A 13,492-nucleotide genomic window follows, 5' to 3' on the forward strand; every position below is an offset into this window, starting at 1 on the left:
CTTCCCTAAAGGACCAGTTGTTGGCAGACCCCATTCCAGAAAAGGGGATATCAATGATCTATCGAAAACTGATGAACAACTGCCCTGTCCCCATGGGACAACTCGGATGCACCTGGACTGACAACGTAGGTAATATCGATGACGAAGAATAGGTGGGGGCCCTGCAGTGTCCCCGAGACATAGCGATCCGAGCCAGATTCCTACTAATACAGCTGGAAACCCTACATCGCTCATAGTAGCCATAGACTCAGCTAAACATACTGAGGCCTGTGGAGACTTCTGAATGTGCAAGAGGATGTACACAGGAAAGGTCCTCTTACCATATCCTCTGGGAGTGCCTCGTGATCCACAGATACTGGCTGGGGGTAACAGCTGTGATGGCCAGGTATCTTGGGGATGATGATACCCATGAACGCAAAATGGTTGCTTCTGATGGTCCAGGGCGAAGAAGACTGGCATCGACATAAAAAGCTCTGGTTGGCATTGCTGTAGGGGTGGAGAAACGAAACATAGCAAGGAGTGGGGTGGCCGACTTTCCCCATCTGTGACGGAGTGGGCTACTGAAATAGACTGGTGTCAGAGGGCAGAAGAAGTGATCTATAAAATGAGAGGGTGCCCCAGAAAGTAGGAGAAAATATGCTCCCTCTTGAAAGAACTACAGATGAGCGCCTTTGGGGCCATGCTATAGTAGAAACTGAACTGTATAGCAAAATTGATAAACGAGGGCAGCTTCAGATTCACACGAATTGGACAATTTCTATAGATGACTCGGACTTCTTTGATTTCCATACTGTGACCACTCTCAAGGGAAGATATATGTGGAAATGTAACATTGTATTCCCAGTGAACTTTCAATTTGTATACTGGATGATGAGCTTGTTTAATAAAAAGATTAATAAAAAAAAAGAAAATTAAGACAGAAGACAGACTGAACTTGAAATTTGTGACCTTAAAACCTCCCACATACAGCATCCCCAGGTTAATCTCACACCTTTGGTGTGATCCATATCATAGCATAATGCCTTCCTGATGAAAAAGAAAGAAGACAAGGAAAGGATCTGATTAATATTTGTGGAGAAGTGTGGCTCCCTGGTTAGAGCGGCAGACTCTGAAGCAGAGATCAGGCCAGGGACCAGGGTTCAAGTCCTGACGCGGCAGGGTCTTGGGCTCAATGTCCGCGGACTCGATAATTCTCGCCTCGGCGCCTACTCTAATCATGGGTCCAACGCTGCAACTATGGGCAATAGCTTGCTTAATCTCCACAACAGCCCCAACAACACTGGGATGCCTGGCTTCACCTTGGGGGTACCCAGGAGGGGCATCTCACAGGGAGAGCCAGGAAGGGTTCCACAGTGTTATACAGCGCCAGGACGCCCTGTTGCTGGGGAAGCTGTGAGCCTTACAAGTATACTACATTTACATTAATATGGAAATTCTTGACAGCTTTAATCAAGAGTGCTGTGTATCCAGCTACATGGTGACAGAGAAAAAAACAGACCCCATGTAAGAAGCAGGCATTTTAGTCCTATTTCTGTGATCAACATCTTGGAGGGTAACTTTTGTGGCAAGCTGTTTCCCACTTTGTCTCTATCCTTTCTTTGGGCATGCTTAGGCCTGCAGTTTTCCTGGAAGAACCCGGTGAAGACAGTCTTGTGATTAGAAATAAAATAATACCTAGCAAGCAATGATAATTCTGCCCTTTGAATTGTTTGTAACTTTGAATCTGAAAGAAACAGGTTAGTATTAGATTCCTTACCTTAGAATATCCCCAGACGTCAGTCTGGATCCGGAAACTTTTGCGTAGCAGTACCCCTGCGCGTCGGTAGGCGTCGTCTGCAGGCGTCCCCTGCGGCTCCGCGTCCTTCGTTGGCGTCGTGCGCCGTGATGACGTCGCTGGAGTATATAGACGCCGCCTCCGCGCGCTGACGTCAGTTCTTCTTTTTTCCGCGCCAGTTAGTGCAGTACTCCGGTCTTTGACCAAAGTTTTGGATCTTTTGATCTTTTTGACTCTTCTTACGGTGCCAGTAGGATGCCCGGTTTTAAGAACTGTGATGACTGCGACCGCACGATGTCGGTCACGGACCATAACCGACTCTGCCTCCGGTGCCTGGGCCACGACCACGACGTGGACGCCTGTGTCGATTGCCGGGCCTTGACGAGTAAAGCTAGGCGGGAGCGGTCCCGCAAGCTACTCGAGCTGCGGGTGTCGGCCCGCGTCGAGAGAGGTCCCGGTCCGGCCGGAGGTCCAGGGAGCGGTCGAGGGAGCGGTCGCGGAGCCGTCACGAACGCTCCGGAAGTCGTCACCATTCCTCTGGTTCCTCAGGTAGGAAACACAAGAAGTCGGGGCGTCGTCATCGTACCCCCGACTCCCCCCGACGCTCGCGCGATGCGGCCGGGGGTTCGGGTGGCCCCACCCCCGCGGCTCCGCGTGAGCCACCGGCACGGCCTGCTCCATACCCTACGGTCCCTGGGCAAGGCGCGACGCCCGAGGAGATAGAAGAGTTCCTCATGGCCATGAGGAAGCTGTCTCCTCCGACGGGGCCTGCGGCGCCTTCGGGCCCTGTGTCCCCGTCCGGGGGCCCTAGCGGGTCGGGTGCTCCTGCCTCGACGCCGCCGGGTGCTTCGGCCCCGGCACCGCCGACGGCACCGGTCCCGGCGCAGCAGGGCCCTTCAGGATCGACGCCGGCTGGCCAGCCGGCCTCCCCGGCACCGATTCCGTCGGGGCTACCCCCGACGCCGTCCCCGCACGACGCCGGTCCTCCGGCACCGGCTACGGGCGGCGCCGCCCCCATACCCTCTCCGACTTCGGTCACAGAGCCGAACCGGCGTCGCCCGACGCCGAGTCCGACGGGGCCTGTGAACCCCGAGGAGCCGGCCTACTATGTTGATTCCGAGTATGATGAGGAGGTAGATTACGGAGAGGATTGGGAGGGGTCTGAAGACCCTCTGACACGTGAATGTCAGTACAATGTGGACTGGGCAGGTGACTTGGGGGACGCCAGTGGTCTAGATGAATCCCCTAACCCTGGCTTTGTCTCGCCTCCTACCGTGGCTTCGGAGGAGGGGGCAGCTTATTCAGTGGTGTTGATGAGGGCTGCCAAGGCCTTACACCTTGAGCTCCCCGTCGCGATCGTGAGGACTAACATCCTCACTGAGGTCCTCAAACCGGAGTCATGCCCACAAGAGCCACTGCTGCCGTTCAACGAGGCCTTGTCTGACGCTCTTTTGGGCACGTGGTCCAGGCCCGCTTCAGGTTCGCCTGTTGATAGGAACGTGGCCAGACGCCACCGTCCGTGTACGGATGACCCCAAGTTCCTGTCCACCCATCCCACCCCTGAGAGTCTGGTGATCCAGGCCTCGACTTCCCAGACCGCATTCCCGTCGGCCCCGCCCGACAGGGAATCTAAGAGGTACGACCAGTATGGAAAAAAGGTCTTCTCGTCCCTGAGTCTGGGACTGCGGTCTTGCAACACCACATGCCTCTTGGGCCGCTACACCCACTCTCTGTGGGATACGGTCGCGGACTTGCTGCCGGAATGCCCCCCGGAGGTACGGGCAAAGCTCGGCAAGGCTATGATTGAAGGCCGAGACGCAGCAAAATACTCTATCAGGTGTGGTCTTGATACGACCGACTCGCTGGGCAGAGCGATGTCCACGACGGTGGCGATTCGTCGCCAGGCCTGGCTGAGATCCGCCAACTTCTCGGCAGATGTCCAGAATGCATTGATGGACATGCCGTTTGATGGCAGTCGCCTGTTTGGCGACAAAGCGGACCACGCGCTGGAGCGCTTCAAGGACTCGAGAGTCACAGCCAAGTCCTTGGGTCTCTCGACCCAGCGCCAGCAAACGGGTTCGTTTTGCTCCTTTCGTGGCCAGGGCAGGGGCGGTCCCACACGTGCTGCCAGCCACGCGCCGCAACAAACTTATCAACGCGGTGGCGGCCGTGGAAACCGCCGTGGAGGCGGTCGGGGACAACGGCGAGGTCAGACCACACCTCCCCCCGCAGCATCCGCCACAAAATCCTCCTAGTCCGTGCTTTCAGGCCCATGTGACGCCGGTGGGTGGCAGGGTTCGCCATCACCACTCCCACTGGCGCACAATCACCTCGGACAGGTGGGTGCTGCAGATCGTCCGAAGGGGCTACTCCCTCCCCTTCGAAACAACTCCTCCAGCCATGCCACCGCAGAACCACCGTGTGTCGGGGGACCACTTGACACTTCTGAAGGAGGAAGTTACGGCCCTCTTGGCCAAGGGGGCCATCGAGCGCGTTCCTGGGCCAGAAGTAGGGCGTGGTTGCTATTCCCACTACTTTCTGGTACCCAAGAAGGACAAAGGGGGCCTACATCCTATCTTGGACCTAAGGAACGTCAACGGCTTCCTCCGGAAGGAGAAGTTCAAGATGTTGACATTGGTCAGGTCTTGGCTGCTCTAGACCCGCAAGACTGGATGGTAGCGTTGGACTTGCAGGATGCATATTTTCACATCCCCGTCCTGCCGGCCCACCGGCATTACCTGCGGTTCACGGTAGGCCAAGAGCACTTTCAGTTTGTCGTGCTCCCCTTCGGCCTTACCAGCGCCCCACGGGTGTTCACAAAGGTGATGGCGGTGGTCGCAGCCCATCTGCGCAGGTTAGGGGTTTCAGTCTTCCCCTACCTAGACGACTGGTTGTTGAAGGCGAGCTCGCCCCAGACAGTCGTCCACCACCTTCAGATGACGGCAGACCTCCTACACGAGCTGGGGTTTTCCATCAATGTGCCGAAATCACACCTGTGTCCCTCTCAAAAGCTCCTTTTCATCGGAGCGGTTCTCGACTCGGCGCAGTTTCGGGTTTATCCTCCGGAACGGCGGGTCCAGGATATACAGGCTTTGATTCCAATCTTCCAGCCGTTATCCCGGGTTTCGGTCAGGTTGACGCTGCGGCTGCTGGGACTGATGGCTTCCTGCATCCTTCTGGTGCATCACGCCCGGTGGCGGATGCGGGCTCTTCAGTGGGACCTGAAGTTTCAGTGGGCCCAGCATCAGGGCAACTTGTCCCGCCATGTCTTGATATCGGAGGGCACTGCGAGAGAACTGCAGTGGTGGCTTACGGACCGCGATTGGGTCAGAGGCAGATCCCTCTCCCTTCCCCAACCGTAGCATGTTGTTGTGACGGACGCGTCCCTCCAGGGCTGGGGAGGCCACTTGGGAGAGGCAGAGATCAGAGGCATCTGGTCTCCGGCGGAGTCCCGGCTCCATATAAACCTGCTGGAGCTACGGGCGATTCGTCTGGCACTGAAGGCATTCCTCCCCTTTGTCAGCCGGAGTGTAGTGCAGGTGTTCACGGACAACACCACCCCCATGTGGTACTGCAACAAACAGGGCGGGGTGGGGTCGTGGACCCTTTGCCAAGAGGCTCTGCGCCTCTGGCAATGGCTGGAACATCAGGGCGTGACTCTGATGGTTCAACACCTGGCAGGTTCTCTGAACGCCAGGACGGACGAACTCAGCCGTCGGTGCTCGATGGATCACGAATGGCGTCTGAAGTCGGACGTGGTGCAAGGCCTCTTTCTGCGATGGGGAGAGCCTTGGTTAGATCTATTCGCCACAGAAGAGAACGCGCAATGTCATCAGTTCTGCGCGTTGGAGTTTCCAAGACGGCACTCGCACGGCGACGCCTTTCGGCGCGAGTGGAGTTGCGGTCTGTTATACGCCTTTCCGCCTATACCACTTCTGCCCAGAGTGCTGAAGAAGATCAGGCTCGACCGGGCCCAAGTCATCCTTGTGGCTCCGGACTGGGCTCGAAGCTACTCAGCATGTCAATCGGTCCCCCGATCTCCTGCCCTTTCAGGAGGACCTTCTGTCGCAGCAGCAGGGGACGGTCCTCCACCCGAACCTGTCCAGCCTCCACCTCCATGCGTGGAGATTGAGCGGCGACAGTTGAGGCCATTTGACTTGCATCCTGAAGTCTGTGATGTGATTCTGGCAGCCAGGCGTCCCTCCACTAAGTCGGTATACGCCTGCCGGGGGAACAGATTTGTGGCATGGTGCACAGCAAAGGCTGTGGACCCTCTTTCTGCCCCTCTTTACGAGGTTTTCCTCTTTCTTGTCTCTCTTGCCCAGCAGGGCTCTGCTCTGGGCACTATCAAGGGCTACCTTTCTGCCCTTTCGGCCTTTCTGAGGCTACCTGATCAGCCTTCTTTGTTCAAATCCCCTATTGTAACAAGATTCTTGAAGGGCATCACACACATGTATCCACCTGTTCCGTTTGTGATGCCTCAGTGGGACTTGAACCTGGTTCTGACCTTCTTGATGTGTGCTCCCTTTGAGCCACTTCATTCCTGTCCTCTCCGTCTCCTGACTTTAAAGACGGCCTTCCTGGTTGCCATCACCTCTGTCAGGAGAGTGAGTGAGCTCCAGGCTCTTTCTGTCAAACCTCCTTTCATGTCCATTCATCCAGACAAGGTGTTTCTGAGAACTAGACCTTCTTTCCTGCCCAAAGTTGTTTCTGCTTTTCACATCGGGCAGTCCATTACCTTGCCCTCCTTCTTCCCGCCTCCGCATCCTTCAAAGGATGAAGAGCGGCTCCATCGTCTGGACCCAAAACGTGCGCTCTCATTTTATATGGATCGCACACCCCAGTTCCGGGTGGATGACCCACTGTTTGTTGGCTACGTGGGTGCGAAGAAGGGACGGGCGGTGCATAAACGGACCATCTCTCGGTGGGTCGTTCTGTGCATCAAAGCGTGCTACTCTTTGGCTCGGAAGGAGCCTCCTGTTGGGCTGAGGGCCCATTCCACTCGGGCCACGGCGGCTACTACTGCCCTGGGCCGGGGAGTCCCCTTGCAGGACATTTGTCAGGCGGCTACGTGGGCCTCGCTGCACACATTTGCGAGGCACTACTGCCTGGACAGTCAAGTCCGGAGGGATGGCTTCTTTGGCCGTTCTGTCCTCCAGGACTTTCTGGTGTGAGCTTGTATTGGTTCGCAGACCCACCACCGCGGTTAGTTTTGCTGGGGTATCTATTCTAAGGTAAGGAATCTAATACTAACCTGTTTCTTTCAGATGAACAAGTTACTTACCTTCAGTAACGATATATCTGTAAGAAATAGTAGTTAGTATTAGATTCCTTACCGCCCCACCCATCCTCCCCGTTTTGCGAACTGATACATAGGGTTAAGGACATCCCTTTCAGGGCCCTAGTTTCAAATGGCACCAGTGTTGGTTCTTGAATGGCTCTGCATGTTCTGGAGCGGAAAAGCTGTGTACAAAGAACTGACGTCAGCGCGCGGAGGCGGCGTCTATATACTCCAGCAACGTCATCACGGCGCACGACTCCAACGACGGACGCGGAGCCGCAGGGGACGTCTGCAGACGACGCCTACCGACGCCCAGGGGTACTGCTACGCAAAAGTTTCTGGATCCAGACTGACGCCTGGGGATATTCTAAGGTAAGGAATCTAATACTAACTACTGTTTCTTACAGATATATCGTTACCGAAGGTAAGTAACTTGTTCTTCACCCACCCATTCTCATCTGATGGGTTGAAGTGTTAATTCATCCAGTTTTTCTAGGCTGCAAAGTCACATACTAATGTGAGTGTATTAGCAGTGCTGTGAAAGGATAACCAACATAGGGAAAAATGTAGGCAATTTTTTGCAATAATGTGTTAGCCTTCATTCCACTGTCTTGCGTCTTGGATATGTAGTTCTGAAGCATCCCTAAATGTACTCCTAAGACTCCAGACAGATGTGTGCAAGTAGTGTTTGGTGTAATATTTGGGTTTCCATATAGTCCTGTTTGGGATTAGTGAGGTCAGGGGAGGGTTCATTTGTTCTCTTGGTTCATTATCAGAATTAATAGCCTAGAAGAATTGATTCGAAAAAAACATTTTGTGACATACATTTTCTTCTTAGGACTATCAAGAGGAAATTGCCATTGGTCATGAGAAAAAGTTGCAACTGCAGCAAATGGGAGAGCGACTTGCCATAGCCAGCCATGACAGCAAGGCATCAGAAATCGATTACAAACTTGGCAAGGTCAACGACAGATGGCAGCATTTACTTGATCTGATTGGAGCAAGGTACAACTATTTTAGATGGCACTTGATCAGACATCATCTCTTGTGAAGTTTAAGTTTACTGCACAATTCAAAGAGTTTGGGTACTTTGCCAGCAGTCAGCAGACACATGAACAGAGGCAACATGTGAATAACTCTGTCATAGGTAACTATCAAGCCAGAAGCATTGTCATCCATAATTAGCATTCAGTAGATGCTGCCAGCACATAATAAAACATTAGCAACAATAATTTGGTAGCCAAGAGTACAGCAATCACAACCAAGAACACTTTCTGACTAACAACAGGATAACTTTCAAGCTTCATAGTAGTTGAGGAGCCTAACACTTCTTATTTGCTGAAACTGGTCATAACTCCTATGGCTGTGCGTGTTATTTAAACTTTTGAAAGTGCTTCTTTTTGTGTGTGTTCACAGCGTCAAAGTTAAAGGTATAGTTTATTTTCCCTTGTGAGTGCTCCACATATCTCACTCAGAATCATTAACCTACTTTTGTGGGTCCCCATACTACCTACCCTAGAACTTTGCCCCAAGGACACAGAGGTATTTGTCCTCCGAACCCAACACTCCTACCACAGATATGTTCCTCCCACACTCAATAGCAGGAGTTTTATTTTTGTTTACGTAACCTGCAATTGTGTCGAGAAAATACAATTAGGAAAAATGCAAGCACTTGAAGAAGTAGAATCCTTTGGACAAAAGTAATCCACTTGGCTTTGGGAAGCTGCGCCACCTTGCCTTTGCTGGTTTTGCCTGTATTTTCCTCCAGTCAGCCTCTGCAAGGTTTATTGGTTATTCAGGTATGCTGTTGCCGGAAAAGGTGTCTGGTTAAAGTTCAGTATGGCCCAGAATTCCCCAGTTTTCCTGGGCCTGTGCTCAAAAATTCCCTTGGGAGTGGTGCCAAGTTTGATCTTCTTTTTCACCAGAAACTGATTGAGTTCTTTAAGAGCTGCTTTTATGTAGTTATGCATATGACAGTTTAAACACATGGTGGCTATGTGGTTCTTTAGTGTCTATAACCCCTTATTAGGTTTTTTGGGGGAGACCTTTGTAGATGATGTTGCAGTAGTTAAGATGTTCTATGAAAACGACTCTTGTCAGCTCCACCCATTAGTCAATCTGGAGTTGTGGGAGGCTTGTTCAGAGTAGGACAAGAGAGAGCAGCAGACTGACGTCCTGCAACACTGGTTACTTGTGGAGTGTACAGTATTTTTTTGGAAGAAAGAGTTCCCAGATTCCTTATTTATGATGAGGTAATTAGATGAATCGTTTCTGGTGCTGTGTCCCAGTGATAATGTGTTCCTTAAATTTTCCTTCTGTCAGACCTGTTAGGTTTTCTTGTGCAGTAAACACTTGTTCTAAGTTTTCTGGCAGGTCGACAATGAATTATTATGTTGCTCACCAAAAGAGTGCTAATCTGTGGGGTAATATACAAACCACATTGGTACTCCTTTTGAGATTGTTGGCTACCACTTCAATAACCAATGCATAACATTATTCCCTGTATGGTCTGGCGAATATTGTAGTGTGGTACAGGCCTTTTTACATTATCCTTCTTGAGGACACTGCTTACAGGATCCCTGCAGTAGATATGTTGTATGTCATAAGTGGGCCCCATGGAGCTCCTCAATTGTATGCTGAGAGCAGGTTGACACGTGAGAGGTTTGGTACCAATGTTGGTTTTCCTAATGGATGTATGAAACACATTATGTTGCAGGTTAATAGGGTATGGTAACAGTCAATGCTGCTGTTGTGTCCCCTGCTTCTTGCATGCTTACCCTTTTTCTGATTTTCCCCTATTCCTGTAGAAGTAATTATGAAACCAAGAGCGTCTGTCTGACTTCATACAAACTTGTAGTACATAAAGCAGAAAGTACCGTTCGGTGGAGTTGACTTGGACAAAGCCAGAATGAAAAGGTTATCACATGGTTTGATAGGAGCAATTATTAAACAAGGAAGTGCCCAAATAGCACCCCCACTTCTTCACATGGAATAAAAAGAAGATGGGTTATATGCCCAACCATACACCTTGTGTTCTTTTGGAGGGAAAACTCCAGCAAGAACACCTGATTGGCCTGGTAGTTTTGTGGAAGCCAGTATGCAAACTGAGAGTGCCTGCTCCCCTGGCATGTTGCATGGAGCTGCCACACCTGAAAATAAAATGCACTTTACTAGAATTGCTTCACCCCCTAAAGTAGTTGATTTGAGGTTCCACCGTTCACTTTTTACTTTAGGGAGCTCTGAATATCTGTGTAGAAGAAGGCTGACACCAGAGGCATAATGCGTAGTTGTCTCCCTTTTAGGGGGTGAGCAGTATAGGCTTAGGATTGAGGAAATAACATGTTTGTTGGCACGTGTGACTGTAGATACACATGCTCTGCAAACTCATGCCATATAGTGTTGGATCCAGAGTAGTGTAAGTTGTTTTTCTTCAAAGCAGTCTTTCGTGTCATGCAACCGAGAGACTCCTCCACTCTGTGATACTGCACCTGGACATCGACTGTTTTGTTAGATTGTTTTCTCTCAGCTGTTGAGTTCGGACATGTGTGCCTCTGCTCCGTATTTCAACTCCGTTCAGTATGATTCTTCACTTTCTTTAATGTCTCTAATATTGTTTTTGATCACGCTTTTCCACTTCTGCGCTGCACTTGAATATCATCGGTTCGGATTTGATCGGCCATCCTTCAGTGCGCCACCCATCTCGGCCTACCTTCCCACGTGCTGCCACGTCCATCGAAGATGCGTTTCTAATGGAACATACACTATTTAGATTGGGCCCACATTATCACGCAAAATACCTTCACACAGATCAACACCTAGTGTACAACCTATGCCTTTCGCCTGACCATAAAGAAGCCAACTGCGACACATGTAATTTGTTTCTCTCCAAGAAAACCCTTTGGGATCGATGAGCCCATCAGCTGAAAATGTCTCGAAGGAACGTAGATGACACTCCCAACCACTTTGATGAAGAACACGCATATGAAGAGCCAACCACTGAAGTAGAGAGGGCTTTCTCTATTGATGAAAGCTCCAGCTCTGACATAAAGATGGGAGACATAGTGATCTGAGCCAGATTCCGACTAATATAGCTACAAACTCCCATCTGGATAACGTGTGAGTAATATCGCCCCAGCTCCTCCTCCTCCAACCATGTCGGCCACAAAATATTCGCTGCTCCCACTATCAGAGCCCGCCCGATCACCACTGTCTTCAGGCCATGGTCAGATCCGAAAAACTGTTTGAGATGTCCCTTCTCCAACTCTGCATTGAAAATTCATTCCAAATGTAAGCCTTTAGTATCGACCTATCCGGACCGAGGACATTCTTCTGGATTGATCTGACCTTCTGTAACGACCCACCAACCAACCACATCTAGCTCTGTGCCAAGCAAGCACCACAGTTTCAAGTCAAAACCATGAGTACCGAAATCTTCGCAGTGGAAAGACTCCAGGCCTTCATTGACTTCTGTTTCTCCTGTTGAACCCATTCTGAAAAAGATATGTTTGAGGCATATGGGCTGCAGACCACACACTATTGCATAGATCACCATCTGGTGGTGGGCCCGGATGATTACACTTTGTTTTTGTCTTGGAAGAGTCTTTGTCTGTTGGATGACTCCTCCTGTAGATCGTAGTGCGCATGGGAATCAACTTCATCTTCAGATTGTTTTTTTCCGCCTTCGGGCTTGGATGTGTTTATCGTCCGGTCCCGTTACCGATCTCCTTTCGACTTCAAGACCTTCATCAGACCATCGGTATCGTCTTTGACAGTAATTCCGGTTACCCGCGTCGAAGAAAGGCTTGCGCTTCTTGATTCCAGTGTTCGTCCGGGCCGTCGGGCCCAACTGCGCCATGGGCCTTTGACTCATGGGAAGAACACCTTTCAAGAAGTGCCCTCAGTGTGGACACAAATTCCCTCACACTGATCTTCATGAGGTTTGCAATCGGTGCTTGTCTCCAGAGCACGAGAGTCAAGACTGTGAGGCCTGCGCTTCGTTCAAGATGGTCCAAGAAGACCATCCGGGACCGTCAAGCTCGAAGAGTCATGGCACAGTCATCTTCATCGACACCAGACCTCATCATAGACGAGGCTCCGATCAAAGTAGAGTCCGAAGAACAGTAGCAGGACGACATTGTTTCTGAAGCAGAGGATTCAGCTTCCAGAACCGAGGATCAATCGGAAGACGACGATCTTCTTCCAGCTGGTCAACAGGTTGTGAGTACAAGCATCGACTCTGTTCATCTCCCATACCGGGACAGGTTTCGGTTCCACCTCCACCTCCGGGTCCTTGTGCACACCTACTAAAACCTTCAGACGCCCCGCCTTCTGGCTCGGCAACGAAGAGTACAAAAAAACCTCTAGTCGACTCAGGCTCGAGTCAGTCTGTCGGTCCTGACAAGCAAAAGGTCCTCAAACCAAAATTAACCTTGGCACCGAAGCAGCCATCGGCGCCAAAACCGGTCGAGCCAAAAACAAGCTCAGCACCGAAAGACGTTCCCAAGCCTGCCGAACCGAAGACCACTCCGGTTCCGAAAAAACTCGACCCGAAGCCTGCTTCGGCATCGAAACACACTTCAGCTCCGAAGGTCTATGATTCCATACGCACTCCGGGAGCAAAGATTCCGGATCCAAAGAGCGCAGATCCGAGAAAGACCAAGTCTTTGGAACCAAAACCAAAATCTGCTCCAAAGACAATAGACACTGTAAAACCTAAGCATTTTGGTCCCAAACAAGATAAATCAGCACCGAAAAAGGATTTTTCAGCAGAAGAGCTTTACCAACCAGACCCAAAGCAAAAAACACTTCATATTAATCCAAAGACTGGACATGTTATTACAGTGCCTGAAAAGAGGAAAATTGACTATTCTAAACCACTTCCAGTTCCTCTCAAAAAGCATGCTCAAACTTCCCCCATAAGAATTCCTTCACCATTAATAGAGATACCAGCAGATATTTCTCCAGTACACTCACCATCCAGCACACAAAGCATTATACCACAGGATGATGATGATGAAGACAATTATTCATAGGGGGTAAAAAGTGAGCATCATATAGACGACACAGATGACCCAGACAATATTCCTGGGCCATCAGATGATCCCTGGGAGGGTTATAATGTGCCAGATGCACCAGATCTGCCACAAGATGATGTATACCCTTCTAGACCATCTCCACCAGATGACACTATTGGGTTTACACAGCTCATTCATAGAGCAGCCACATTTCATGGAGTAGACTTACACAGATCCAGTGGAAGAAGATTTCCTCATGGATACACTACTGTTGTCACATAAAACCACAACCACATTACCAATACTTAGTGGAGTGGTGAGACATGCACCAGAGGTATTGAAAGACCCCGTCAGAGCCAGGGTAATAAACCCCAGACTGGAAAAAAGTATAAAGCGGATCCAACTGACCCAGCATACATCAAA

General features: G+C 50.7%; 1 protein-coding gene across 1 annotated transcript in view; it reads left to right on the forward strand.

Annotated features, from left to right (window-relative positions):
* SYNE1 (spectrin repeat containing nuclear envelope protein 1) overlaps positions 1–13,492 on the forward strand; it is a 2,319,318-nt gene that overhangs the window by 2,023,610 nt on the left and 282,216 nt on the right. The window contains exon 131 of the mRNA XM_086926873.1: positions 7,894–8,060. Coding sequence (XP_086782999.1) covers positions 7,894–8,060 — 167 coding nt within the window. The remainder of the gene's footprint in view (positions 1–7,893; positions 8,061–13,492) is intronic.

This window comes from Lissotriton vulgaris, chromosome 6 (genome assembly GCF_964263255.1).
Source record: "Lissotriton vulgaris chromosome 6, aLisVul1.2, whole genome shotgun sequence".
NCBI classification, from domain to species: Eukaryota; Metazoa; Chordata; class Amphibia; order Caudata; family Salamandridae; genus Lissotriton; species Lissotriton vulgaris.